This window comes from Neurospora tetrasperma (genome assembly GCF_000213175.1).
Source record: "Neurospora tetrasperma FGSC 2508 unplaced genomic scaffold NEUTE1scaffold_5, whole genome shotgun sequence".
NCBI lineage: Eukaryota > Fungi > Ascomycota > Sordariomycetes > Sordariales > Sordariaceae > Neurospora > Neurospora tetrasperma.
The window spans coordinates 2,978,359-3,004,872 of NW_009799103.1; the positions used below are offsets into that span (position 1 = coordinate 2,978,359).

The following is a 26,514-nucleotide window of genomic DNA, read 5'->3' on the forward strand; positions in this document are numbered from 1 at the left end:
TTAACTATCCAACCCTTACTTATCAACGCTAAATCCGATGCCAACTCCAATCCAACTCGATACTGAGGCCAAAAAAGTCAGGTACTTTCCAACTCCCCATTTCCTTCCGTTATTCCAAAAAAGAAACAAAAAAAACACCACCATATATGCCTACGTCGGCCGTCTAAAAGGATGAGCCTCGGTATTAAACACATACTCATCCAAGCTCACCACATCCGGCTCGGCAAACAGCAAGTAGAAATACTTGAGCGTTTCCGCCAACCAGAAACTCTCCATGCTATCTGTGAAACTTGGTTTCGTTTGCTTTCTATCGTCATCTTTATCTTTATCTTTGGTAGAGGTAGAGGTAGAGGCAATGGCAACGTTATCAATAGCGCTGTGAGCAATGTCGGTGCGCGTGGCGGCAATGACGGACTCAAACATGCGCCAGCCTTTGTCTTGCCAGATGGGCGAGCCGGTGATGCGGTAGTAGTAGAAGACGGATTCGATTGCTTCGGGGCTGTTATTTGTTAGCGAAAGGGGGTCGGTTACTGATATGGTTTGGAAAAAAGGGAGTGCTAAAAGGGCAAGATGTGCACCAATAAAAGGGGGCGCCATACCGAAGGATATACCGCTTATCATTCAACGACACGAACCCCGGCGGGATATTCTCCCTCTTGATCCTGTCCTCGACATACTCCTCATGGCTGAGCGGCTTCTCTGGCTCCGGCGGCAGGAGGAGTTCGGACATGGGCTTTTGCTGCTGGTCTTGCTGCGCATGGCCAGCGATGTTGTTCAGATCGAGCTCATCTTCGAGCTTATTGACTTTGGCGGCTACCTCGATCTTGTCATCTTCAGAAAGCCTCCTCTTGGTCAAGTGGTAATCGACATCCTGCTGCATGCCCTGATGAACACCGGGGTTTAGTCCCGATTGGTGGGTATTCTTGGGCTTAGCTTCCTGCTCACTTCTCGCCTTAGCCGCCGCCTCCTCAGCCTCTGCATACTCCTTCTTGAGCATCTTCACCTCCTGCACCCACTCCGCATGGTTAACCTCCCACTTCTTCAGCTGCTCGTCTCTCCACTCCGCCTCCGTATCAATGGCATTATACCAAGCCGTCTGGTTCCACTGGCAATCATCCGCCTTGGCGCACGGCAGGACCATCGAATACTCGGGCATGATGCCCGTCGGCATGACCTCGTACGCCCACGCACACCCGGCAGCAAGCTTTTTGCCAATCTCCACGTCCTCGGGGCTCCCAAAGATCTTGCCACCCAAGCCGTACATGCCCCCCAAAAAACAGGTCAGGTGCGTGGCCTCCCACTCGTAATTGAGCTTCTGGTCCGTGTGGTCATAGCTGGTCACCTTGGCCGAAAACAAAATATCGGGGTTTCCGGGTGCCATGGGCCGGAAGAGGAGGTACTTCTTTACAGCGGCCGACACCTTTTCGTGCATGGTGCGGTACTTGTCCTCGAGCCCGCCTAGCAACAAATACTGCTTGGGGAAGTATTCGTATGCCGAGTCTTGGCTGCCGCCCATGCTGTAGGACTCGGAGCCCCAGCCGCCTGCTACCAGGCCTTGGGGCACGCAATCCCAATTTGCGGGCATTCCTTGCGCGTCGCGCGGTGGGCCTTGGTTTTTGGCTCCCTTCCAAGGGGGTGGTTGGTGTCCGGGGACTGAAGAACGGGGCGGGGGAGTTCGTCGGTTGAGTTCTCGCTTCGTGACGCCATTCAAATCCAGAGGGTCCTTGCCATTTTGGATGTCTTGGGCTGTCATCCCGGCGGTGTAGCCCTGTGGCTCCTCATTGAGGTCTGTGGCATCGTCAACCTGCTGCTTTCCAGCATCGCTGAGGTTATCATAGTTGGTAGCAGCCTGAGCGGTGCGGTTGCAGCCAGAAGCGTCAATGTTCTCTGGGAAAATTCCAGGTAGAGCAGTTCCGTCCTCTCGGTTCTGCAGATCCTCCAAGGCGTTCGTGATACGGGCAACAGCGTCATAATACTTGTTCTCGCCCGTCAGCTGAGCTAGGCGAGTGAACTCCATGCTCAAGGTACCCAGCTCGGCCATACCGGAGCGGGTAGATGCTCGCTTGGGATTCTCGTTGAAAGACGGGCGCCAACTGTAGTACAGAATCGGCATGCGGTTGGGGGTGTCGAAGACGCTCATGAGCACCTCGGCGAGCTCGACGGCCTTGTCCAGGAGGATTTTGTACGCGGCCTTTGTCTTTTCACCACCGGATACGTCGTATGCGCCCAGAAAACCACCAAGGTAACGAATAGTGGTCTCAAACACGGGAATCTCGGAGCGGTGCGCAGAGTAGGTGAAATCAAGCTCCTTGACATAGTCGACGGCTTCATCGAATTCCTCCTTCAGCCCCATGATCCAAAGCGTATCCAGCGCATCGACAAGCGTGGCGGCCCAGCCGCAAAAGGGGTCTTTAGATATTCTGGTAACGGGCGTAAGCTCGTCATGGCCCCAGGCATACTTCTTGTAACCGGACCAAGCGCGTTGCGCCTCCGCCCGGACCTTGTTCAGACGAGCCACGCGCTTCTCCTTGGCCTCGGGAGATTCTTCACCAAAGTTGAATTGGACCGTGGGAATGGGTTTGGGTTTCCCGGTGGGCAGCTTGATGATGGATTCTTTAGGAACAGGGAACCATTCACTCGGCTTCTGCCAGTGTTCCTTTGTCGATGTAGGCTCAACGTTTTCGATGTCCGCGATAGGCTTTCCACCGTCATTCGTTCCTGGTACGGGTCGATCGGGCAGCTTCACGGCAACATGCGACTCCTCGGCGGCACTGTGGTCATGCGCCTTTCCGACTGTAGGGGCGGGAGTGGGCAGGCCAAAGCCGCCAGGTACCTCGTTACTGGTCTTGAGCTGGGGAATCCTGATACCGGTCTCTTTCTTGGGCGTAGGTTGCGCGCTAGTTGTAGTCTGCTTCTCGTGCGCTATCGACGTAGGTTTCGGCGGTTGTGGCGGTTGGTATTCAACATTGAGTCTGTCTTTGGCAGCCGAGTCTGCTGGCGCCTTCTTTGGAGAGTACAAAGCGGACTGTGAGAGCTCCCAGTCCGAGTTCTGGGAGACATGGTATAGCAGCACAAGAATGATGAATGCGCCTATGAGAAATGGACGGTATCTTCGTATGCGTAGAGGTAGCATGGTAGCGACGAATGGCCGCCGAAGAAGCGGAAGATGGGCGTGGCCAGTCTCACAAGCAGGGCAGAGTCGAGAAGGACCGTCGGTCGACTAGGGACAAAAAGGGGACGTAGTCGCAGAACGTGCCCTGAGAGAGCTTAGGTATGGTTTTGGATCCCCAAGTGTCGCGTGTTTACAGGAATCGGTAGGTAGTTCGGAAGCTACCTGGAGGTATTAGGGAGGGAGGACGAGTGCTTCAAAACAACCGATATCTAACGGTATGGCATGGCTGATCAGGAGGGGGTTCGCTCGTCTAGGGTAGATATCCAACAATGCCGAGAAGGGTGTTGTTAGGTTGGACTTCAGTAGTATGTAACCTACATGGATAGTGGTAGGTACCTCTCTAGGTATGTATGTATGTATACGGCAACTATCTCTAGAAACCGATGAAGAAGGACTTGGCCGTCCAACGTGTCGTCCCAATCGAGGGAAGCTGTAACCGAGTGTCTCTTGGAAGACAGTCCGTCTGCTTCTGGTAGACCACCACAACCCAAGGTGGTTGGTGTACAGTAATGAAAAGAGTGAAGAGTCCGAGGTCGTCGTCGGTTCGCAAAAAGGAGTGTGTCAGGTGTCAAGATCAGAACTGAAGGAACGAAGCAGAGAATACGGAAAACAGGAAACGAAGAAGGAACGCCTCCTCTCCTCTCCTCTCCTCTCCTCTCCAGGTCCCCCCTCCCACTTTCCCCCTTCCTCAGATGCCCATTAATGGCTTGGCTGACGGCGGCGGCGGCGGCCCCTCCCTCCCCCCTTGGATCGTCAAGTCCATCGTTCAGTGGATTCCACTTGCAGTGTGGATTTGCCCCGGAGACGAGCTCAGGGCCGCGAAAAGCCATGTGCCGTTTGCCAAGGCAATTGGCTTCCCTATTGGTCATGACTTACATGCCAAGCTGCCAAGATCGACCCTCCCCCTCCACCTTTTTCTGTAGGTAAAAGTCCCCTGGCGGCTTGGCGCTGTCTCGATCCCAGGGTGATCTTCCGAGGGAAACCTCTACCGAAACAAGGGGACACAACAAGAGGTGTGACAAGTGTGGAAGTTGGCGGTGGACTCTGCTCTGTCTACAGTACCCGCTATGTATGGTAGACCTAGAACCGCGGCGTGATTAATTGGGAAATATCCAGAGTTTGAACTAAGATATTACTAGAAGAGCCTCAAAGCTAGGTAAGTAGGTACCTTTTATCTTTTCAAGTTCAATCACATACATATGTATTATCAGCCATGCGAGCGACTACCATACATTTGCATCACCAATACATACCGAAAATAGCAACAACGGATATCTAATGCCGAGCAAGTTCTTCCAACCGACAGACAGCTCCTCCATTTATCGCCATCCATCCCATCTACGAGCTGCATACCTATCTACACTATACTCATCTCATCCCATGTCTTACAAAGTATTATTCAGACGAACGGCTTAATAGTTAAATTAGATCGGATGAGATTCCGAGCTATCAGATCAAATCAAATCAAATCAAATCAAATCAGAAACATTTGGGGAAAAGGCAACAACGACACAACTGAGCTGACCCATTAATCACCTTTTTACCGACGACAGACAACGAATCAACAAGTATGTTGATGTATGTACTTGGGTGCTAAACATGAATAACTACCCATTACACACACATATATATATTCTTACAAGGGCCCAAAAATAAGGGACGAGAAAAGAAGGGAAAAATCCCGAACACAGGACAAGCAGGGGTACATCACAACTTGGAATCTTGACACTACCTGTACAGCGAAAGATTCACACAATTTTAACACCTCAACCCATAAAGTCAGATTTGCTCTTTCACTAACTCTTCGCAGTTAATCCAATATCTAGTATAGCAAAGATAGTGCTGTGAATTGTACCTCCAGACAGACAGGTCATGTTTCTACCTACGCCAAATCTCTTCGATTGCTTCACCATAGAGATACCGTACTATAATCTCTAAAGTGAGAACCAGCTCACACTCCCTCTCTCTCTACGCCCGTCTCACACAGACACACGTACACACACTCGCAAACACACAGTTCCGACCACAGAGAGATGCGCGCTGGAAAAGATTGACTCGTTTGCCTTCCGACATCGAACGATCCGAACCTTGGGGACAGCCCCCATCCCCACTCCCCCCTTTAAATACCTATGGTAAACCCTGACTGACACCACACCCCGACCGACCGATCGTATCCGTCCCATTACCCCTATTATTTTAATTTTTTTCTTTCTCTTCTCCGGCCTTTTGTTGGAGATCCACTTCATTATTTACTTGTAGTGTACTGCTCCGATTTCCCCCAAGTCTTCCTGCGCAAGTTTTCCTCTTCATAAGTAGGGTAGGGTGATAGGCTAGCTCAACTCCACCCAGTAGTTCTCTTCTCGCCTCCTCTTGTCCGTAGTAACGTGGTGAAAGCACAAGTAGATATCTTCAAGTGTGTTTGGTTTTTGTTTGTGCACACCACAGGGGTTGTCGGCGGTATGTATCCTCCTGTAGACTAAAGCCCGCTGCCCGCTAGCATAGAAAGATATATAAATGTGTATAATGACGTCGTTCCCCAGTTCAATTAATAAGTACCCCTAATCTTAGCATACAGCTCCGTATCCATAAAGCTGTAGTTAGGATCCAGCTCGCAAAAGGGGTGTTGGGAGAGAAGGACGTCGGCGGTAGGGCGATCAGTCGGGTCGCTGTTTTATAGTAGTTAGTATAAACGGTCATCATCACCAACAAGGAGAGAAACACTTACACAGTAAAGCAATCCAACATAAAAGCAATCGCAATCGGCGTGATCTCCTCCCGGATATCATCCGGAATCGGCGGCGCCTCGCCATTCGCAATCTTGTAGATCGCCCCAACCGCCTCATCCTTGCTCCATGGCCTTCTGCCCGCAAACATCTCCAGCACCACACAGCCCAACGACCAAATATCCACCTTGGCCGAGTATCCTTCGCCCTGCGACCGGATCACCTCGGGCGCCATCCAGAACACGGACCCCTGCATCGAGTTGGTCTTGTCATTACCGTAGATGTTGTCCGTCTTCTTGGAGATGCCAAAATCGGAAATTTTGCACGTGCCATCCAGATCCAGTAAGATATTGTCCGCCTTGAGGTCCCGATGCAAGATCCCTTCGCGGTGCAGATACGCCAGACCGGAAAGCGTCTGGCGCGTTAAAGACGCAACCACGGGCTCCTCAAACTTTCCGTGCTTGCGCAGGCACGAGCCGATGGAGCCACCCGAAATATACTCGAGGAAGATGGAGATGGAGGTCTCCTTGCGCTCGCAGCCGAGGTACTGCACAATGTTGACATGGTCCAAGTGCTGCATCGTGTCGATCTCCTGGTCGAGCGCGGCCACCAGCTCTTGCATCTTCTTCTTGTCGCCTTGGGCGGCTTTGGGGTTCACTTCGACTTCCTTGACGGCCAAGAATTCACCCGTTGTCGCGTTCATACCGAGGTAGACGCGGCCAAAGGTGCCCTTGCCAATCAGCTGACCCTTGAACCAGCGGAACGTTGTTTGTCTCTTCGGTAGTGTGTTGATGTTGTCTTGCGTGGGAAGGGTCTCCTGGGGAATGGTAGACAGAATGGACCCCCGCCTAGGTTCGATCTGCACAATGTTAGCGTTAAACATCTTTGTGCTCTTTCGCCGCATGAGGTTGGTCGTCGCGTTGGGAACTGCCGGTGTGGCCACGTTCGTCTGCATCGACGTTTGCGTATAGCGCTTGTGGGCTTCGTGCGCACCACGGGCCACCTCACGAATAGACTTCATGCGGCCAAGGCCTCTAGAGCGGCGCACACTGCCCGATACCATCGATGGTGGACGTGACTCCAGCGCCTTGAGCGTAGACTCATCAGACCCCAGGGTATCGCTCTCGTTGAAAGCTGAAGAAACCCTGTTTAGCGGCGGGAGCATAGGAGCGTTGTTGCTACTGCCGGCAACCGCCGTGTTGCTCTGAGCCATGGTTTCCGCCATCGGCTGCGGCCGTGTTTGGAATTGGCTCTCGTCCACCTCGGCAATCGGTGACGGGGCATCAACCTCAACCTCCGTGTCACCGCCTTCCTCAAGCACAGGCTGGTCGACATCCAAGTTGGGGAAGAAGTCCTCAAGGTTGTTGATAAGGGCGTCGGTCGGGGGACGGTTGGCCCAAACATCCTTCTCAATAAAGGACTTGCGCCTGCCAATCTTGCACTCCGTCTCATCCTGTTCCCATTCCTTCGATGACCCCGATGGAACAGGCGCTGACTGCCGGTGACCATGACCCGAGGAAGCTGGCACACTAGCATGCTCAGATTCGTCCGTGAACGTTGCCATTCTGGGGCTGGCCTGAGGAGTAGTGAATGCCACGGATAAGTTCTTCTTCGAGCGATCGGTTGCCACCTTCAAGCTTGGGCGCTTGCCGAGTCCTTCGTCGCTCCCGCCCGAATCGTTTTTGGTCTTCGACGTCTCCGCTGTCTTGTTTTTCGAGATCGGAACCGCGAAGAGGCCATCATCTGAGTCGTCCGAATCATCTTGATCGTCTGCGTAGTTTTGATGGTTTGAACTGGCGTTGAGGGATTCACTCTCAGGAGGTGGGGTGAAGCGCACATCATTATCGCTGAAATCCACATCTGGACCATGGGACTTGCGCTTGGACTCCTCGTGTTGAGCCGGAGCTTGTTGTTGCTGCTGTTGTTGCTGTGGTTGCTGTGCTTGTTGTTGCTGCTGTGGTTGCTGTGGCTGCTGTTGTCTCGACTGGTATTGTTGCTGTTGCTGTTGTTGTTGCTGCTGCGGCTGCTGCTGTGGCTGTGCCTGATGCTGGAGATGTGGATGCTGCTGCTGCGATGATGGTGGCCGGTGATTCTGCTGATATTGTTGCTGGCTGATATGAGACTCGCTTGGTCTCCTACGAGCATTCGGACTAACAGCTGAAGGTGACGGCGCGCGTGCTGTTTGGTACCGCAGTTTAGCATCTGTTCTATAATCAAGCAAGTGGTTCTGATCGTGACGAGGACTTCGCTGATCTGAGCTCGATCTCGCGTGCTGCCCCGAGTCAACCAAAGACATGACTTCCTTACCTCTTTGCTGTTCGCTCATCTCACCACCATGCCCGACGGGCGCTGAGGCGACACGGTTTGGTGATAATGCGCGAGCACCACCAGCGACAGGATGACCGATGCCACCCAGGTGACCGCCTATATTGATTAGCAAACTGCCGATTCCTCCTGATGGTGATGGCACTTCGGCGGTTCCTCTTATGGCGGCTGGCCTCCTCGTCTGCCTCTCGGACGTCGTGTTCTCGCGTATATCCGTCGATACTCGTCTCTGGTGGTATCCATGATCTATGGCGTTGTGATGATGGTGCTGGGTGGCATGCGCCGTGCTAGGTCGGAATCCCTGTCCAGTTTTCTTACTCAGTGAATTGACCTTTTTCAAAGTAGCCGATGGGTCCCCTGGTGGTGCAGGTGCCTTTCGTACCGGAAACAGGTGATCGGGCCTCTTGTCCTCGAAGGGTGAGAGTCGGGGCTGGTCAAAGTCCACTTTCCTGCCGACAATACCGAACGGTGTCGTCTCTCCGATCGGGCTTGTCTCCTTGATTGCGTGCTTTCTCGGGGGCTCTGCCTTGTGCTCGACTGGCTCCGGCACTGGCATCTTCTCGTCCCGGTCCTTGCTGGATATCGTATTCTGCCTTGACGTCGGCGGCGATGAACTAGAACGCTGCCTTTGTCCGTTTAGCCTGTTGAAAGTTTCCTCGTCCATGGGAGGAGCGCCGCGAGGAACATACGATGATGGCTGACCGCTTTGGGTTCCGGTACCTAGGTATGGCGAACTCGTCAAACCGCCCGGTTTTACAAACAGTTTTAGTGTACCGATTGCGTCCGCCCGTAGCCTTTTGTTCGTGAGTAGTTTCATATCATCCAAGGGCTCCTCATGGTCGAACTTGCCCAGCTCAGTCACGTAGATTGCCGCGCCTTCACTGTCAGGTAGGCCCAGGTTGATGCACACTAGCTGTCTCAAGTCATGAGCGGAGTCGATATCAGTAACATCCAACATGCGATAATTCCAGTGATCCAGAGTGGCGAGGAGATAAACCCGAGTAGATACCACGCTCTTCTTCCTACTATGGCCGCTCTGGAACCCGACACTGTGATCGTGAGTCGAGATACTTGAACCGGGGCGCTGATCGAGCGAAGTTTCGCTGACATGACCGGCACGACTGCCAAGCGAGTGAGCCTTGAAGCCGGTAGCTGGACTGGTGGGGGAATCCAGCTCGTCGGGTGATGTTCCATCTTCCTTTCTCTTGTTTCGCGACAAGAAGGACAAGAACGACTTTGGGCCCTTGGCACTGTTCGGAGGGTCAGTCCCGGCACTCCTGTCTCCTGTTTCAACGACACCCAAGGGCCGACCACCATCTTGACCGTTTCGACGATCGAGGTTGTTTGAGTTAAAGCTATTCTTAATCATATCCGCGAGGCTTCCGTTCTTAAACATGGCTGCGGCATCGGCAGGAATACCAGACCCGTACTGTGCTGCGTTTGAGGATACTGAATCACTGCTGTTGCGCGAACGATGACCAAACCTGCTGCCGCTGCGATGTGGTGACGATGACAAGATCGTGTTGCCAGCGTTAGAAGGGAAGAGGGCAGAAGAAGGGTTAGGACTGCCACCGATCGGACTATCCTGCCTTTCTCTCCCGACCGTACGGAAGGTGCCTGCGTTTAGGTCGCCCGATTCGCTCACGTTACTGGTGCTCGGGCTGTGACGACGGGCGCTGTCTATATCCAGATTCCTCATCATGCTACGGTGATTTGGCTCACCTGATGACATGGTACTTGTCAGCAGCGGCATCGTCGTTGCGCGCGATTGGGAGAATCTCCTGCCTGCGAAGCCCGGGCCCGGGGCCTTGGGTCCGGACTGGACTTGCTCTTCCTGCACAAAGAGATGAGATTTGCTGAACTCCACGTTTGGAGAATCTGCAGAATCGGGACCTGCGCTAGGCGGGACGCTTGCACTGACGGACTCTCTGCGGGCATGGCCTCCAGCTCCTCCCCCTCCTCCTCCTGCTCCTCCTTGCGCGCCTCCACTTGCCGCAACTTTGGATGGATCTACAGATCGACCCGTCACGATTCCCCTGATCATTCGTCGCATCCGCTTGCCCTCCTCCCGCTCTTTCGTCTGGTCCCAGCCTGTCTTGCTCATCTGGCACTCATGCGCCAGCTGCGGATATACTTGCTGATGCATCATGCCAAAGTTTCCGCGACCACCATGACCACTGCCGAGCTCCAGAAATTGCGCACCATGAAGGTTCAAGACCTTGAACGTATTCACCCAGTCCTGGGAAAAGCTGTTTGCCTGAAGCCACATCAGGACCCTATCAAGCGGCCACTGCGCTGCCAACTCGGGCGGAATAGCCGACGAGCTGTTGGGGGTGTTGCTGGTGGTCGATAAGCCCCTATCCGCCGTGGGAGCAGCGTGCAGCCGATGCGCATCCTCCATAGATATTCCTCCCAAGCGCTGCTGTTCGGCCCCGGTCCAGTTGCCTGGGCCCCCGATCTCGTCGGGCAGCCCCAAGCCCGGAATGCCCACACCTTCACCATACGTATCGCCGGCCGATGGAATATAGGTCGCGCTCATTTGCTCGCTCGGCGGAGGCGGGGGAGGTATCGTGATCGAGGTAGCGGGGGGGCCTGGGGTATTGGAAGCGGACGCAGCCGCCGCCGCCGCCGCTGCAGCCGCCTGCGCATGCAACAAGGGATTGTAGGCCTGTAGCCCGCCATTTCCACCAGGCGGAGGAGGAGGAAGATTGAAGGCGGTTTGTCCGTTGTATGGGCGTCCCCAGGCGCCATGCCAGGGTGCAGCGCCCAAGGCGCTCGGCGGGGCTATTGCGCTCGGAGGGAAACCCGGGTTCCCGGGAGGCGGGCCGGGAGGAGGCGGCAATAAGGATCCGCCCACAGTTCCTGGTGCGCCCGGGTAGCGAGGGGGTGGAGGAGGAATGTTCATGACGCTGTTGATGCCTGCAACTCCAGAACCGACTTGCGGGGGTGACATGGGCGGTGGTGGCGGCGGGACCGCAAAGGGCCGCGGAGGGTCCCTCTGGCCATTTTGGTACATGGCCGGAGGCAACACCTAGGTGCGGGTGTTGAGCGATGTCGTCGGGAAAAAAAAAGTAAGGCGATAAAGCGATTGCCACGGATGGGTCTGGCGGTATATGGCGGTAGAGATATGTGATGGCCGGCAAGGGTGGCCGGCCACGGACTATCGGTTGATCGAGGTTCGCGGGGCGGGGAAGGCTGAGGCCGATCGTTTTTGCGCGAGTCGTCTGATGTTTTTTGCTGGATACCTGCTGGAACGGGACGAGAGCAGCCTGACGTGTGGTGCAGAGACAGATGACAACAATAACAACGAAAGACAGGAAAGCGAATGCAAGGTATGGGCCGGGCTGCTGGTGGAATACCTAGAGTCTACCTAGACTGTCGTGACATGTGGAGGATGTTGTCGTCGAAGATGGGGATAGAGACAAACGAGCGTATGTCTTCGACGACCAACAACCCTGACTGAAAAAAGAGGGTGTTGTGGTTGTTGGGCCCGGACTCGTCTGATTGGGACTCGAGCTATTGGGTTGCGGCACAGTTGAGATAACAAAGGTCGGGGTAACTGCTGCGACAGGAACGACAAAACCGTCGGTTCGCGGCAGTTGGTATAGCCTGTGTGGGTAGGTAGTGTCCCGAGGTAACGGCCTCCTCTGGTGGTAAGATGGAAGGTAGCTTCAAATAGGCAATACCTAGCTAGCTGCCTAAGTATACAGGTACCTGGACTACCTCTAGGTAGGATCGGTCGACGATGCTGTGGAGAGAAGAGGTAGTCTAGAGGTAGTAGGTAGTGGTGTAGAAGTGGTGGCGACGGGATAGTCTCTTGTGTCTTGTGTGTGTTACTGTGTGACTGACAGGATGGATAGATGGAAGCTGAATGAGGAATGCAGATGGCAACCACCTAGTCGAGGTTGAGATCGGTGGACAGGTAGGTACGGTGCTATTGTGCGGTTGGCTGAAACTGACACAACTTTGACGGATTGAACCAAAGAGGAGGTGTGGTTGCTGTGTGGTAGTGAGTGTGGTACGACAACGTCAACGTCAACGTCAACGACCACGATCTTGCGTCTAGCTCAGCTTGTTTCGGTGTTTGTTTGGTGTTGGTGTTGGTAAGGTAATTAGTTGGTTAGATCTTGACCCGATGCCCGACTGGGAATTGACTCGATGAAAAAAAAAAAAACCGATGGATAAAAATGGAAGGTATCAGACGACATTGAAATTAGATGACCGAGTGAAATGACCCCTTTCTGAATTGCCCGCTCGTGATTTCCCTAGGCATATGTCCTTCCCGTCCCTTGCCCATGTCCAGCGATGGATTCCCAATCTTTTCCCGGCCGGGCCAGACTCCGGTCGCGCATGAAGAACACCATACGACAGGCCTTGTCCGGTGAAGTGTCTTTTGTGTGTCCAGATCAGATCCTTTCTCCGAGATGGCAGCACGTCCAAAACGTGTCGCTCAGGCGTGTGTGCTGTGAGGGGAAAATTGTCCCGCACTAGAGGTACTACGGTTTTGCCCGCCCATCCACCCAAGCAAAGCCTGAGAAGGGAAGCCCAACACCGTGGCCCGTCCAGTCGCCGGGGTCACCCACCTCAGCTAGGGTAGGTACCTCTACCTCTCTCCACTGCCCGTCCGCTATAGCAGCGCCGCGCTGTTTCGGGCGGTATGTGTACGCAGTAGTGTACACGTACCTTGTACTGTAGCGGCGTTGACGTTGTTAGTGCACCCAGGCTCCCTTGCTCGCCTGGCCGGTAGTGACCTCGCTGGGGTTTAACAAGCTGTCCCGTCTGCATATAGGAAGTGGAACAACCAGATCCAAGATCGGTACCCGTGGACACTACCCGACACTACAAGCGAACCTCTGCACTCAGATCTAGCCGCCAGCAAGAAACCGGGCGGGCACTCAGCTGATCGAAGGAAACAGACCCGACCCAACTTCAAATGTTCTTTTCAAGTCTGACATGTGGAAAGCTGTCGGCTCATATCACCACTGCAGTGATCAACACTCAACAGACACCAAAACCGGTGGCTTCCGCTTCTTAATCCGTGCTTTTAACTGCAAGGACCCCCAGTTAACCGGGCCCCCGTCCCCCGCCCGTGCATCTGATAGACCCGACCCGACTTGGCGGCCCCGTTCTTCCAAAAAAAAAAAAAAAACTCTCCGTGCTTCACCTCTCTCCACTTCGGGCTCCCGGGCTTCCCTGACAATCCGTTCCTGTCGGCTGTTTCAACCCTGGGACCGATTCGGGGAAAGGCTGCAGCTATGCCGACCGACCATCTGAAACATCCTTACCTAAACCTCTTCGCAGATACCGACCGACTCTTTCGAAACTGCGTAAAGACACCAATAACAGAAAAGGTACATGTTACCGGCGATCCCGCCCAAACTCTCCCCGGTATATGCTTTGCTCATGTTTCACTTTGATCCCTCGGGAAACTGGGTTTCGGCATCTGACCGATTCTGCCATGTTGAAAGCTTATTCAAAGCTTATTCAACACCACAGACTTTATTTCCAGAGTCTCCCCACACCAACGAAAGGGCACGGTATATAAACGTTCCGCTAAGCAATCAATGCTATCGCTTGTCGACAAAACATTCTTCACTTCAGCGGTACTCATATGAGACTCCCATTCCAAATCGCTGCATTACTTGCTTTATAGTTCAAAGCCCAAACACCCTTCCCTACATGATAACGCAAGCGTCCAAAAACCCTTTAGCCTGGTTAAAGACTTGGTCATAATATCCCACCTCGGTCCCCTCGCCCGAGCCGCCATTGACCTGCTTGACCACACCCGTAACCCGAAGCGTCTGCTCTCCCTCTCCGTGCCACCACCTCAACTTCTGCAACGGCGTCGTCTCTTCCTCGTCACTCCTAATCTCCCACTTGCCCGTGCTTACCTCCACCTGGCACGCATCTTTCGGGAAGTGGTAGTCGGGCAAGAAGACCACCGTTGGAGTATCCGGCTTGGCCCCCTCCGGAGCTTGAATCGTCACGTTGAACTGGCATGACCGCAGGTCGAACCCGTATTTCTTGACGGTACCGGCCGTGGCTATGGGTGCTGGACGCACGTATGCCTCGGCTGCGCGGTATCCGGGACTGTTGGTCAATTCCGGCTGACGTTGCGTGCTCACTGACGATATAGAGGGATTGGTGAGCGTGCGCTTGATGTTAGCTGGGGTTACGCTGCTGTCGTCGTCCAAGTCATCATCTTTAGTGCCTGTTGGAGTCGCAATGCTAGAGCTTGACCCATCGCGACTATGTGACTTTGGGAGGGGTGACTCTGGAAGAAGCTTGTCATCCACCGAAAAGATGGACAAATCTTCTCCGTTCCATTGATCTCCCAATTCATGGTCGTTCTACAATCGTCAGTTAGCTTCAAGTTGGCAAAAGTTGACCATATCTTGATACATACTTTGGTCATATAGAGCCACAAGGTGTAGCCCTCCAATCCCGCCCCTTCAACACCGTAATGGTTGGCATCCATCGCAGCCGACTGGCTCGAGTAGTCGCCCGTCTTGTAGGCATTCTTGTCATCCATGTCATAAGGAATGCCAAACTCGGTCATCACGCACGGGTGATTCCCAATATAATCAAGACCCTCCTGTCTCATGGTGGCATGTTGGTTCTTGAAGCAATTCCGGATAGCCGTTTCTCCAATCTTGATGCCAAACGCAGGGCTCCAATATTTACCGCGAAGAATCCCTATCACGTCGACATTCCACACTCGGTTCCATTTCTTCGTCATGAGGGTGATGCCGTCGTACCAGTGTGGCGCGTATACGAGCAAAGGGTCATCACCATCCGGAGTACCAATGATTTTGGGAGGCAGCTCCATCGTAGGTCCCTGAAGAAGGATGATGGCGTTGGGGTGGATCGCTCGTATCGTGTCCCGGTATTTACGGAAAAAGTCCATAAAATAGCGGTTGCTGAAATACGGGTAGTCGACATGTTCGCCCGTCGTAGGATGCTTGCCAAAGTAGTCCTTTTTGAGCAGGGAGTCGGTGGCTGGATCCCAAACACCGTGTTGAGCCCATATACACTGGCCTAGTTTCCACCCCGGGTCTCTCTTGTAGCCATAGCGAGACTCGTCGTAGTCAGCCGGTAGCCACGCCTGCTCGCCACTTGGGTCAATGAGCGCCCTTCCAACCTTGTACGGACCCATGCCGCCCATGTCCCACGTATCAACCTCAACCGCCCGACCAGACCCCGTAAGTATGGTTTGCCAGATGGTCGGACATGTTCCCTTCTTCAAGTTTTGCTCCTTGGGTATGACGGAAATATCCTCGTAGGCAATCATGCCCTTGTTCGGCTCATTCAGACTCTCCCAGCCAAACACCACATCGTTCTCAATGTCACCTGCCTCGTGTATCCGCTGGGCAAGGTGGGCGCAGGCTCTGAGGAAGTGATCCTGTAGGTAGTCCTGGATGTTTACGCCGTCAATGATGCATTTTGGCGCAAAGTCTCGCCCAGCAAAGAACAGTGTGAACATGGTTGCGGCAGCGAGTCGGTAATAGTTTGTCGACCAGATCATCTTGGGAAAGTTGTGGGGTTCTGGGTAGACGTTATGAACAATGGCCGCCTCCGTTGCGGCAAAGCTTTGTGGGTTCAAACCAGCAGCGTATAGCGTCCACATAGGGGCGCCAGAGCCGCCTGAGAAGCGAGACCACTGTGACGCGCAAATATCAGCTTCCAAAGGCCAACAACTACACACGAGAGAAATTCACTTACGACATCCTGGTGAGGATCCATAAAGATGTAGAAGCCATAGCGCTTGGCTACGCGCAGAACGTCAATGGTGTGCTGTATCCATTCCTCGTCGTAGATACCAGGGCCAGCAGCTTCAATGGCCTCCCACGTAAACACATAGCGGATGGTGTTGTATCCAAACCGCTTTAGACGCGAAAAATGGAGGTGGGCTTCTTCCTTGGGAAATGGTCGTCCAGTAAACTTGACGTTGTCGCCATCGAAGAAGTTCTCGCCGACATGGGAAGGCTGCTCGGGTTTGTTGGGATACTTGGCGTCGCCCGCGACATTGATGCCTCGTAGGGTGATCTGTCTCCCGTGGACGTCACGAAAGGAGCCGTTCTCGATGGTGAGGCGGAAGCCGGCCATGTTGGTGGTGGCAGTGATATACCTGGTTGGTCGGTGATGTCTCAATGATGCACGAGGTAAAGGACAGTCGGTATAACAACTAGTATACGGATTAATGGATTATGTGCTAGGTAAAAAGGTCAAGGAAAAGTCAGGGAAAAAAAGTTTCGAGTTGGGATGATCGGTCGGTGTTGAGTAGTTCCCGCCTGCTCTTCGTTGATCCCATGTTTTGCCTGCTCGGCTCCATGTCAGTGGTCGACGTTTAGGCCTTCCCGTCCCCAATGACGTCGGGGGGTTTAGCGTCGGGGGAACTGGGCGGATACACACAGGGGAAGACGGGGGCGTGGGCCAAGGTCCGCCAGCTCAACGATTCCCCATCGCATACACCCCGCCCGTTCGTTAACCAGACTGGTGAAAGTTTGAGAGAGAATACGGAAGGTATATGGGAACTGGAAGAAAAGGAACTGAAGAATTGATGTAGGAGGGACGAATACCGCAAACGGACCCAACTCGTTCCATCACTTTACATGATGAGCTATTGTCATGAGGTAAAGGGTTAGGGTTTAGTACGTATTTACTGTGTCAAGTACACCCCCTCCCGTCAGTGGACGTTGGAGGTTGCAGTTGTTATCAGCGTGCACCCCTGCATGCCTGCCCCTCTGCATGGTCCCCGCTCCACTGCAAGTGCTTTACGCGTACCGCGGTTTTACGACGCGACTATCACTGAATTGAGGTTGTTCCATGAATCGTGAAATCAACACTGGGAAAAAAAAAGAAAGGCAATCCTTATCCGACCAAACACTCCCAGATATTCACGGAACGATAGGATACTACTCGATTTTAGAAAAAACTATTTTCGTATTCGAGCGCCTTCACAATGCCTCATTCCGAATCACCACCAGAGTCAGAGAACTCGCCGATACCCATGGCCAATGTCGACCAAGAGCAAGAGGATGCCGTTGCTGAGAGCACAACCGCCCAAGTATCGGAAGCCCAACAGCCAGCAGACGAAGACGTTGACATGACAGACTCCAATGCAGTCCTATCGGCCCCGACAAATGGCACAACTCATACCTCAGAGTCAAAGGCTGAAAGCCAAACCGAGACGCCAAACAATCAAGATACCCCAGTACCAGAGACTGCCACGAGTGCGCCGAGCGAAAGCAAACCGGCGACAGGAGTGAAGCTCGAAGAGCTGTTTGATGAGATGGACTCTGACGATGACGAGTTTCCTACTACCAAGGCAGCAAAGAGGGAGCCAGCAAGCTCGCCCGATCTGCTCTCCTCGCAAAGGTAGCACAACCATGCAGTTCAAGCCCAGGACAGCAGAAGCTAACTATGTATAGCGACATGGAGATTGATCTCCACGAAGCCTCAGATCCCGAAGTCATGCGCACATTCTACCAGCGCCTCTTCCCATGGCGATACTTGTTCCAGTGGCTTAACCACAGCCCAACACCCACCAACGATTTCGGCCATCGTGAATTCGCCTTTACATTGCAGAACGACGCATACTTACGATACCAATCCTTCACCACCTCGGATCTGTGAGTCTTTCATACGTCCATTCGGTTCCCTTACAGCTATCCATCTTCTAACCCGATCAATCTGAACAGACTCCGTAAAGATGTCCTCCGCCTCATGCCCTCGCGTTTCGAAATCGGCCCCGTCTACACAGCCAACCCCCGCGATCGCAAAACGCTACGGAACTCGTCAGCTTTCCGGCCCCTCTCCAAGGAACTCTGCTTCGATATCGATCTGACAGACTACGATGACATCCGTACTTGCTGCGACAAAGCCAACATCTGCCAAAAGTGCTGGCAATTCATCACCATGGCCATCAAGGTCGTCGACACGGCTCTGCGCGAGGACTTTGGCTTCAAGCACATCATGTGGGTGTATTCGGGTCGTCGCGGTGCTCACGCATGGGTATGCGACAAGAGTGCGCGGGCGCTAGACGACCAGAAGCGACGCGCCATTGCCGGCTACCTCGAAGTCATCCGGGGCGGCGCGCAAAGCGGCAAGAAAGTCAACCTCCGCCGGCCGCTGCACCCGCACTTGGTCCGCTCCCTCGACATCCTCAAGCAGCATTTTCAGTCGGACGTGCTTGAGGCCCAAGACCCCTGGCGCACCGAGGACCAGCAAGAGAAGCTCCTCGCCCTTTTACCTTCGGATCAGAAGCAACTTGTGTCCGCACTGCGCAACAAGTGGGCCTCATCGCCCGACCGGCCGTCCACCCTGAAATGGGCCGACATCGACAGCGTCGCCAAGACGTCCACCGCCAAAAACTTTGACACCAAGTCCCTCCTGGACGCCAAGCAGGATATCGTGCTCGAGTACACGTACCCGCGCCTGGATATCGAAGTGTCCAAGAAACTGAACCATTTGCTCAAGTCGCCCTTTGTCGTGCACCCGGGCACAGGGAGGGTGTGTGTGCCGATTGATGTGAAGAGGGGATTAGAGAGTTTTGATCCGTTGGGGGTGCCGACGGTGCAGAGTCTGATTAGGGAGATTGACGAGTGGAAGAAGCCGGAAACAAAAGAAGGGGGGCAGGAGCAGGAAGTAGAGAAACATGTGGTGGATTGGGAGAAGACAAGTCTAAAGGGCTATATTGAGTTTTTCCGAAGCTTTGTAATTGGGTTGATGAAGGATGAGAGGGAGATTAAGGTGAAGAGGGAACGAGAGGAGGAAGGCGGAGGAGGCGAGAGTATGGAGTTTTGATGTGTTGATTGAAAAAAAAAGTCGGAATAGGGGAACCATAAAAGGGTTGGGTCAAATGTTTGTGCATCTTGTAATGTGAGAGGTCATTGGCGTTGTATGGTAGGGACTGGATATCGTTTGCAGGCCAAGGTTTAGCAGGTCTACGGCTGGCTTGAACATGGGAACATCATGTCCCTTTTTTATAACTGAGAAGGGTATTTGTTTGGCGGCTCAAAATAATTGGGTATATATGCCCTGTGATGCACCCGTTATCCTAAACCATGCAACGGCTTTCTAATCTGCCACTCGATGTTATGGGGAATCTTCGCTGGGCTTTTCCTACAGAGCAAAGAGCCGTCATCCACGTCATTCGAAGGATTGATTCTGGTGGAGGTCGACAGCGTTTCTACCCAGACATTTGCACATCCTGTGCTTGCTCTGTCGTCTGGTCTGTGACCTCGGGAGCTGCAGCCTCACCATTGGCTTCTTCGGTGCCGTTCTCCTCCTCTTCATCATCCTCGCCGTTGTCCGCAGCAGGGGTACCACACGACGACTCTGCCTTGAGGGTTCCGCCCTTTCTCTTGGGAATAACGGTCAGGAACGCCTCACCCCAGTCACCGCACTCGAGCCATTTGGCCATGATCTCTACAACCTGGTTTGTCGTGAGGACGTAGCGGCTCTGCATCGCCATATACTCTCCAATCGGCAGCTTGGCCGTCCGCACCTTTGCCGCCTTGGCCCGGCCGTAGCAGAGGCCCTTCTCGCGGTTCCTATCCACCAGGCCGCCAATGACGTAGCACGTGTTGGCTTCTAGCTTGTCCAGGGTGTAGTCAGACTCTGCCGACAGGTAAACAATCGACTGGTTCACATCCTCGGCCTCTTCCTCGGGCTTCGGCTTGGGAGCCGCAGCAGCAGCAGCAGCAGCAGCAGCATCACCACCCTCTTCCGTCTCCTCGGCTTCCGGCTCAGGAAGCAACAACCCACCATTTCCACTCGGCTTGAGGAGATCGATCATGCCCTCTTTGACATCAGCCTCCTCCATCATACCCTTCGCAATCTCCGCCGCCTGCATAAAGTCGCCCTCGACGCACTTTACGCCGCCCTTCCAGTTCAGGTGGGCGTTCTTCAGCACCCGCTCGAACCGGTCCTTGAGCTTGCCCTTCCACGAGCTGATGACCAGCTGCGCCTGGTACTTGGCCCGGCGGTTCTGCGAGTAGGACCGCACAATCTGCGACGACAGCGACACAATTTCGTTTTCCCGCATGTACTCCTCAAAGTCGCAGTCGATGATGAAGGCCACGGGAACGGGGTGCGCCACCCACGGCTCCTTGCACAGTTTTTTCAGAGCCTCCTCTGGGTCCTGGCCGGCCGCTTGGGCTTCGGCTACCACAGCTTCTTTGAGGGCTCGCTTCTTGGCTTGTTGTTGGTGTCGCTTTTCTTTGCGCTTTTCCTTGCGTTCTTGTCGGAATTGCTCGTGGGCTGCTTGGCGGCGGAGACGCTTGAGTTGGTTCTTGGAGATCTTGGGGGTGTCATCTTCTCCTTGTTGTTCTTGTTGGGCTTGTGGCTCTTGAGCGTTGTCTGTGGTGGTGGTTGTGGTTTGCTCGGTCGGTTGCTGCTCCTCGCTGCTGCTGGAAGCCGGCTGCTCGGTTTGTTGTTGCTCGACCATCTCTTTTGTTATCTGCTCCTCCGCCTTTCGCTTTGAATTGGCTGTCGATATGGTGTCTGCTGAAGGTTCTGTTTGGGCCACAGCGACTTGGGGGGTTTGGTCCGCCATATTGTTCGGTGACCAAGATGGAGAGAGAAAGATAATCGAGTTTTGGGAATTGGAGAAGGCGACGAGCTAAAAGTTTAAGTGGGGAAAGGATTTAAAGGCCGCGGACGGGAGCGTGTCAATGGAGGCGACAGAAACTAGCGTAGAAAGACCCCTCTGTTTTAGTGGTTATTTTTAGGCGGTCTGTGCTGTGAAAGGTGCTGTCGGCAACTTTGTGACAGGCACCGCCCCGGGCCGTCCATGCCTACCTAGAGGTAGGTTGACGCGTTCCCCATGCATCTCTTTTAATTGAAGCGCGTCTCCCAAGACACCTACGCAGCCGAGGCCAAGCATCATCTTTCCGCAAAAAGTTCCTGGTGTCACCACCACCACTGCAACATCGGCCCTCCTCCCACTGTTCTTCCTGTGTAATTTGTGTCGTCAGGCAACTGGGAGGCCTCAGTCTTGTACTACATTAGTACCGGACGAGACTTCAGCGACCTATCTTGGCCAAAATGTCCTCCAGACCAGAGCTCAAGGTTCGTCAACAGCTCCAATGGGAAAAAAAGGACCATAGTCGACGGCTTGCTAACCATCTGACTTCATGTCCATAGGTCGACGACGAACATGGCTTCATTCGCTTCTACAAGTCCCTGCCCCAACTTGGCGAAGAGGCTATCAGGATTTTCGACAGAGGCGACTGGTACACAGCTCACGGCGACGATGCCACCTTTATTGCCCGAACTGTCTACAAGACAACATCCGTCATTCGCCAGCTAGGTCGAAGCGACCATACCGGCCTTCCATCAGTTACCATGACCGTTACCGTATTTCGACAATTCCTGCGTGAAGCTCTTTTCAAGCTAGGGAAGCGAATCGAGATATGGGCCAGTCCCAGTGGCCGCATGAACTGGAAGGTCGTCAAGCAGGCTTCTCCGGGAAACCTGCAGGACGTGGAGGATGAACTAGGTGGCCAGTTCGAGGGAGCGCCCGTCATCCTGGCGGTCAAAATCTCGGCAAAGGCTTCGGAAGCCAGAACAGTGGGAGTGTGCTTTGCCGATGCCAGTGTGCGGGAACTGGGAGTCAGCGAGTTCCTCGACAATGATCTATATTCCAACTTCGAAGCGTTGCTCATTCAACTAGGCGTCAAGGAGTGTATCGTCACACAGGACAAGGGCGAGAAGGAAAAGGACCCAGAGTTGGCCAAGTTGAGGCAGATCATCGACAACTGCGGTGTTGCCATAGCAGAGAGGTCTGCGGGCGAGTTCGGCACCAAGGACATCGAGCAAGATCTGTCACGGCTATTGAAGGATGAGCGCGCTGCCAGCTTGCTCCCACAAACCGACTTGAAACTCGCCATGGGATCTGCCTCAGCCCTGATCAAGTATCTAGGCATACTGCATGATCCGTCCAATTTTGGCCAGTATCAACTGTACCAGCATGACTTGGCCCAGTTCATGAAGCTGGATGCGGCAGCATTGAAGGCTCTCAACCTCATGCCTGGTGCTAGAGATGGCGCAAAGAACATGAGTCTGTATGGGTTATTGAACCACTGTAAGACTCCAGTGGGAAGCAGACTACTGTCCCAATGGCTCAAGCAGCCCCTGATGAATGCCGAGGAAATTGAGAAGCGCCAGCAACTGGTTGAGGCCTTTGCCAATGACACCGAGCTACGACAGTCAATGCAGGAGGAACATCTTCGATCCATCCCTGACTTATATCGGCTGTCTAAGCGGTTCCAGCGTGGTAAAGCGACACTAGAGGACGTTGTGAGGGCATACCAAGTGGTTATACGCCTGCCCGGCTTTATTGGAACCCTCGAAGGCGTCATGGATGAAGCCTACCGCGACCCTCTTGATGAGGTCTACACCAACAAACTCCGCGAGCTCTCAGACAGCCTCGTTAAGCTGCAGGAAATGGTCGAGACCACAGTTGACCTTGACGCCCTCGACAACCACGAGTTTATTATCAAGCCCGAGTTTGACGATAGCCTACGCATCATCCGCAAGAAGCTCGACCGGCTTCGCACAGACATGGACAACGAGTTCGCCGAAGCCGCCGAGGATCTCGGCCAGGAGCGCGAGAAGAAGATCTTCCTCGAGAACCACAAGGTTCACGGCTGGTGTATGCGTCTAACCCGCACCGAGGCTGGCTGCATTCGCAACAACTCGCGCTACCTCGAGTGCTCAACCCAGAAGAACGGTGTCTACTTCACCACCAAGACCCTCCAAGCGCTCCGCCGCGAGTTCGACCAGCTCTCCCAGAACTACAACCGCACCCAAAGCAGTCTCGTCAATGAAGTCGTCGGCGTGGCCGCCTCATACTGCCCTGTCCTCGAGCGGCTCGCCGCCGTTCTCGCCCACCTCGACGTCATCGTCTCCTTTGCGCACTGCTCTGTCCACGCTCCCATCTCCTATGTCCGACCCAAGATCCACCCTCGCGGAACCGGCCGCACCGTCCTCACCGAAGCCCGCCACCCGTGTATGGAAGTCCAAGACGACGTAACCTTCATCACCAACGACGTCACCCTCACGCGCGAGGACTCGTCCTTCCTCATCATCACCGGCCCCAACATGGGCGGCAAGTCGACATACATCCGACAGATTGGTGTGATTGCGCTCATGGCGCAAATAGGCTGCTTCGTGCCCTGCTCATCAGCAGAACTAACCATTTTCGACAGCATTCTCGCCCGCGTCGGCGCGTCCGACTCGCAGCTCAAGGGCGTGTCGACCTTCATGGCCGAGATGCTGGAGACAGCCAATATTCTCAAGTCGGCCACGGCCGAGAGCCTGATCATCATTGATGAGCTCGGCCGCGGCACATCGACGTACGACGGCTTTGGTCTCGCCTGGGCCATCTCGGAGCACATCGTCAAGGAGATTGGGTGCTTTGCGCTGTTCGCCACCCATTTTCACGAGTTGACCGCGCTGGCGGACCAGTATCCTAACGTCAAGAACCTGCACGTTACGGCGCACATCAGCGGCACTGACACTGACACCGATGTAATCACCGACGAAGACGAAAAGGCAAAGAAGAAGCGCGAGGTAACCCTTCTGTACAAAGTCGAACCCGGCATCTGCGACCAGAGCTTCGGTATCCACGTCGCCGAGCTGGTTCGGTTCCCAGACAAGGTGGTGCGCATGGCCAAGCGCAAGGCAGACGAGCTGGAGGACTTTACCAGCAAGCATGACGAGGAGAACGGGGGTGGTCTAGGTGTCCAGTACAGCAAGCAGGACGTGGAGGAGGGCAGTGCGCTGTTGAAAGATGTACTGGTGAAATGGAAGGATGAGGTCAAGAGTGGGCAGATAAGTAAAGAGGAGATGGTGGCGAGGTTGAGGGAGTTGGTACAGAAGGATGAAAGGTTGTTGGGGAATCCGTTCTTTAAGAGTGTCCAGGCTCTGTGAGGGCGGCTTACGCGTCACTGAGTGGTGATGGTGGACGGGTTAACTGTTAGAAATGTTCTCAATTGGGGGGTATGGTTGTAAAATGTAAGGACGGATGCGGGCGGTGTATGGCGTACGGAACTGTTGCTGGGTTATGTGGCAGGTTTAACGAGTGTTTGCCCTGAATCTGGGCGTTTATTTATTATTCAAATCATTCGAGGGAGATTACATACGGCAAGGCAAGGAAGGCGTACGGAGAGCAGTGTTCGTACAGAGTCATGGATCAAAATATATGAGCTAAGATGTCAATGGTGAAGGCGTACGGAGAGCAGAGTGTTTGAGCAGGTCACGGATCAAAATATACGAGCCAAGATGTCAATGGTCGGGCAGATATGGCGCTGGACTGTCAGTCATATATACGTGGACGGTCAAAAAGGTACTGTCCCACCTCGGAGATTGTGTGTTTCTCTCTAGCAGTATTTGTTGACTAACAGTTGTAGGTAGAAGTGAAGAATCACTATCCTTTTCCTTCAGCGGCAGGAATTTTGTCTTATAGTGTACTGCAGTGATGACATAGACTATGCAGGACTTGGGAAGTTCAAGGTGTGAAGGTTAGATTTGAAGAGTAGACTACTCGTCTACACTAAAAAAGCCCTTGCATACCCTTAAGCTCCATCGCCAGCGGCGTTTCTAGCCCAGACGATCCGAACGATTAAATATCCAGCAGAGAATAATGTTCGTTTCATGCTGTAACCTTTACCTGCCCCCTATCTCAAACCCTGTTCATTCGTTGCACGAGCAACTTCTTCAGAAGTTATGTCGATTATGCTGTTACAGATCCCCAGTTGAGTTGACTTTGCAAGGCTCGGCCGGACAAAGTCCCCGTGATTTATTGTATCCAGGTTCAAGGAAAGGTACCACATCACCGTGATGACCTGACAGATTTCCAAGTCCAGACCCAGATCCGGTGTAATCATATTCGAGAGTCTGGTCGAAACCAGTTGAAGAGCCATGAGGCCTTTATGAAAGTTTGGATGGCCCGGACCGGTTGCTTGTCAAGGGCAGGCGGTAGTTCCGGTGAACTTCGCACATCAAACATTCCTGCCTCGTTTTTCTTCAGTGTGAAACTGACAACCCGAGACGGGCTGTTCGCCGATCCCGTCACTCTCTAATTCTTATAACCAAACCAAAAAAATGCTATTTTGATATCCTAGAAGCCTCCCCCTCTATTGGTAAATCTAATCCCCGTACAACGGATGTAACGTCCATCTTCCTTCCCTTCTTTTCCCCCTCAAACTTCTTTTTCAAAACCTGTCCCTCTCCTTCTCCCTCCTCTGCGCCGCCCTCTTCAAAATATCCACCTGCTCCTCCTTCAACGTCAAGTACACCCAAAACCAACTAAACGTCTCGACAAACATGAACGTAAAAAACACGCGGTTCTTGAGCGCATCGCCTCCCCAGCCCCAATCGCCCGCGACTTCCTTGGCCGCATACTGGCTCTCGAACGAAGACGACGTCGTCGGGTGGCTGAACTTTCCTCCCGAAGGGGTGGCCGAGTCATACAGCGGGGACGAAGCCGAGAAGAAGAAGCTGTAGAGCGTCAAGAAGAAGGAACAGGTCAGGCGCAGGGGCACTTGCGAGCCCCAGTGGTGGATCAAGGCGATCTCCTCGGGCATGGAGAGCGAGACGAGGTCGGTGAGACCCCAGAGGCCGAGGACGATGCCGAGGAAGGCGGCGGTGGGGGATTGCGTGTCGAAGTGGCGGGAGTGAGGCTGTGTAGAGGAAGATACAAAGGTTAGGATCATGTATCGTTATTACGTGCGCAAAGCGGAGGAGAGGAGGGAAGAAGGGGGGGGGGGACGGAAAAGGGAAAAACGTACCAGGCCCATGGCCTCTCCCATTAGCCAGACTACGCCCTGGTCGGCAATGGTGGCGGGATTGGTGACGAAGAAGAAGGCGAGGGTGATGTGGAAGAGGCAGATGGAGGTCAAAATCGTTTTGGCGGATATAAGCCCCATGGTGACGGATGGGTTCGCTGTCGCGATTCAACAAAGTCGGCTTCTTGACAGGATGGATGGTACTGGGCTGGGCTGCGTGCGGTAAAGGGGCGTTGGATGCTGGATGCTGCGTAGACGGGTGTGCTGTCGCTGTAGGTAATGTCCAGAAGCCTGTTGACGCGACGTATAATGTCCGCTGTGTCGTGTGCCGTAGAAGTTTGTTGTCCTTTCAAAACGAGATGTTCTTATGTCTAAGACAGCTTTCAACTTTTTTAGGGACCAATTGATGAAGCTAGAACATTCCCACGTCCGGCACTTGTATCGCAGAGAGATGTACGTACTTGTAGTGTAGAGCTAGTTTGAGCTTACACTACCCTAA

The 26,514-nt window shown here is 53.7% G+C and overlaps 7 protein-coding genes across 7 annotated transcripts; 2 read left to right on the plus strand and 5 right to left on the minus strand.

Moving 5' to 3' along the window:
• Positions 1 to 68: 68 nt before the first annotated feature.
• Positions 69 to 3,133, minus strand: NEUTE1DRAFT_67654 (uncharacterized protein; the record flags this gene model as incomplete). The annotated part of the gene is made up of 2 exons (XM_009855224.1): positions 69 to 499; positions 600 to 3,133. 2 exons carry the CDS (start codon positions 3,131 to 3,133, stop codon positions 151 to 153), a joined length of 2,883 nt encoding a protein of 960 aa, XP_009853526.1.
• A 1,865-nt stretch (positions 3,134 to 4,998) lies between these two features.
• Positions 4,999 to 11,236, minus strand: NEUTE1DRAFT_86337 (uncharacterized protein; the record flags this gene model as incomplete). Its single annotated transcript, XM_009855225.1, has 3 exons — positions 4,999 to 5,838; positions 5,898 to 8,073; positions 8,203 to 11,236. 3 exons carry the CDS (start codon positions 11,234 to 11,236, stop codon positions 5,718 to 5,720), a joined length of 5,331 nt encoding a protein of 1,776 aa, XP_009853527.1.
• A 2,517-nt stretch (positions 11,237 to 13,753) lies between these two features.
• On the minus strand, positions 13,754 to 16,326 carry NEUTE1DRAFT_124095 (uncharacterized protein; the record flags this gene model as incomplete). The annotated part of the gene is made up of 3 exons (XM_009855226.1): positions 13,754 to 14,570; positions 14,627 to 15,880; positions 15,943 to 16,326. 3 exons carry the CDS (start codon positions 16,324 to 16,326, stop codon positions 13,896 to 13,898), a joined length of 2,313 nt encoding a protein of 770 aa, XP_009853528.1.
• Positions 16,327 to 17,182: 856 nt separating this feature from the next.
• Positions 17,183 to 19,037, plus strand: NEUTE1DRAFT_86342 (DNA primase small subunit; the record flags this gene model as incomplete). Its single annotated transcript, XM_009855227.1, has 3 exons — positions 17,183 to 17,598; positions 17,652 to 17,852; positions 17,922 to 19,037. The coding sequence occupies 3 exons, from the start codon at positions 17,183 to 17,185 to the stop codon at positions 19,024 to 19,026; spliced, it is 1,722 nt and encodes a 573-aa protein (XP_009853529.1).
• Positions 19,038 to 19,411: 374 nt separating this feature from the next.
• Positions 19,412 to 20,779, minus strand: NEUTE1DRAFT_131414 (uncharacterized protein; the record flags this gene model as incomplete). Its single annotated transcript, XM_009855228.1, has 1 exon — positions 19,412 to 20,779. One exon carries the CDS (start codon positions 20,777 to 20,779, stop codon positions 19,412 to 19,414), a length of 1,368 nt encoding a protein of 455 aa, XP_009853530.1.
• A 491-nt stretch (positions 20,780 to 21,270) lies between these two features.
• On the plus strand, positions 21,271 to 24,265 carry NEUTE1DRAFT_124099 (uncharacterized protein; the record flags this gene model as incomplete). Its single annotated transcript, XM_009855229.1, has 2 exons — positions 21,271 to 21,294; positions 21,370 to 24,265. The coding sequence occupies 2 exons, from the start codon at positions 21,271 to 21,273 to the stop codon at positions 24,157 to 24,159; spliced, it is 2,814 nt and encodes a 937-aa protein (XP_009853531.1).
• Positions 24,266 to 25,327: 1,062 nt separating this feature from the next.
• NEUTE1DRAFT_67671 (uncharacterized protein) lies at positions 25,328 to 26,374 on the minus strand (the record flags this gene model as incomplete). The annotated part of the gene is made up of 2 exons (XM_009855230.1): positions 25,328 to 25,910; positions 26,019 to 26,374. 2 exons carry the CDS (start codon positions 26,154 to 26,156, stop codon positions 25,443 to 25,445), a joined length of 606 nt encoding a protein of 201 aa, XP_009853532.1.
• Between the last annotated feature and the right edge of the window lie 140 nt (positions 26,375 to 26,514).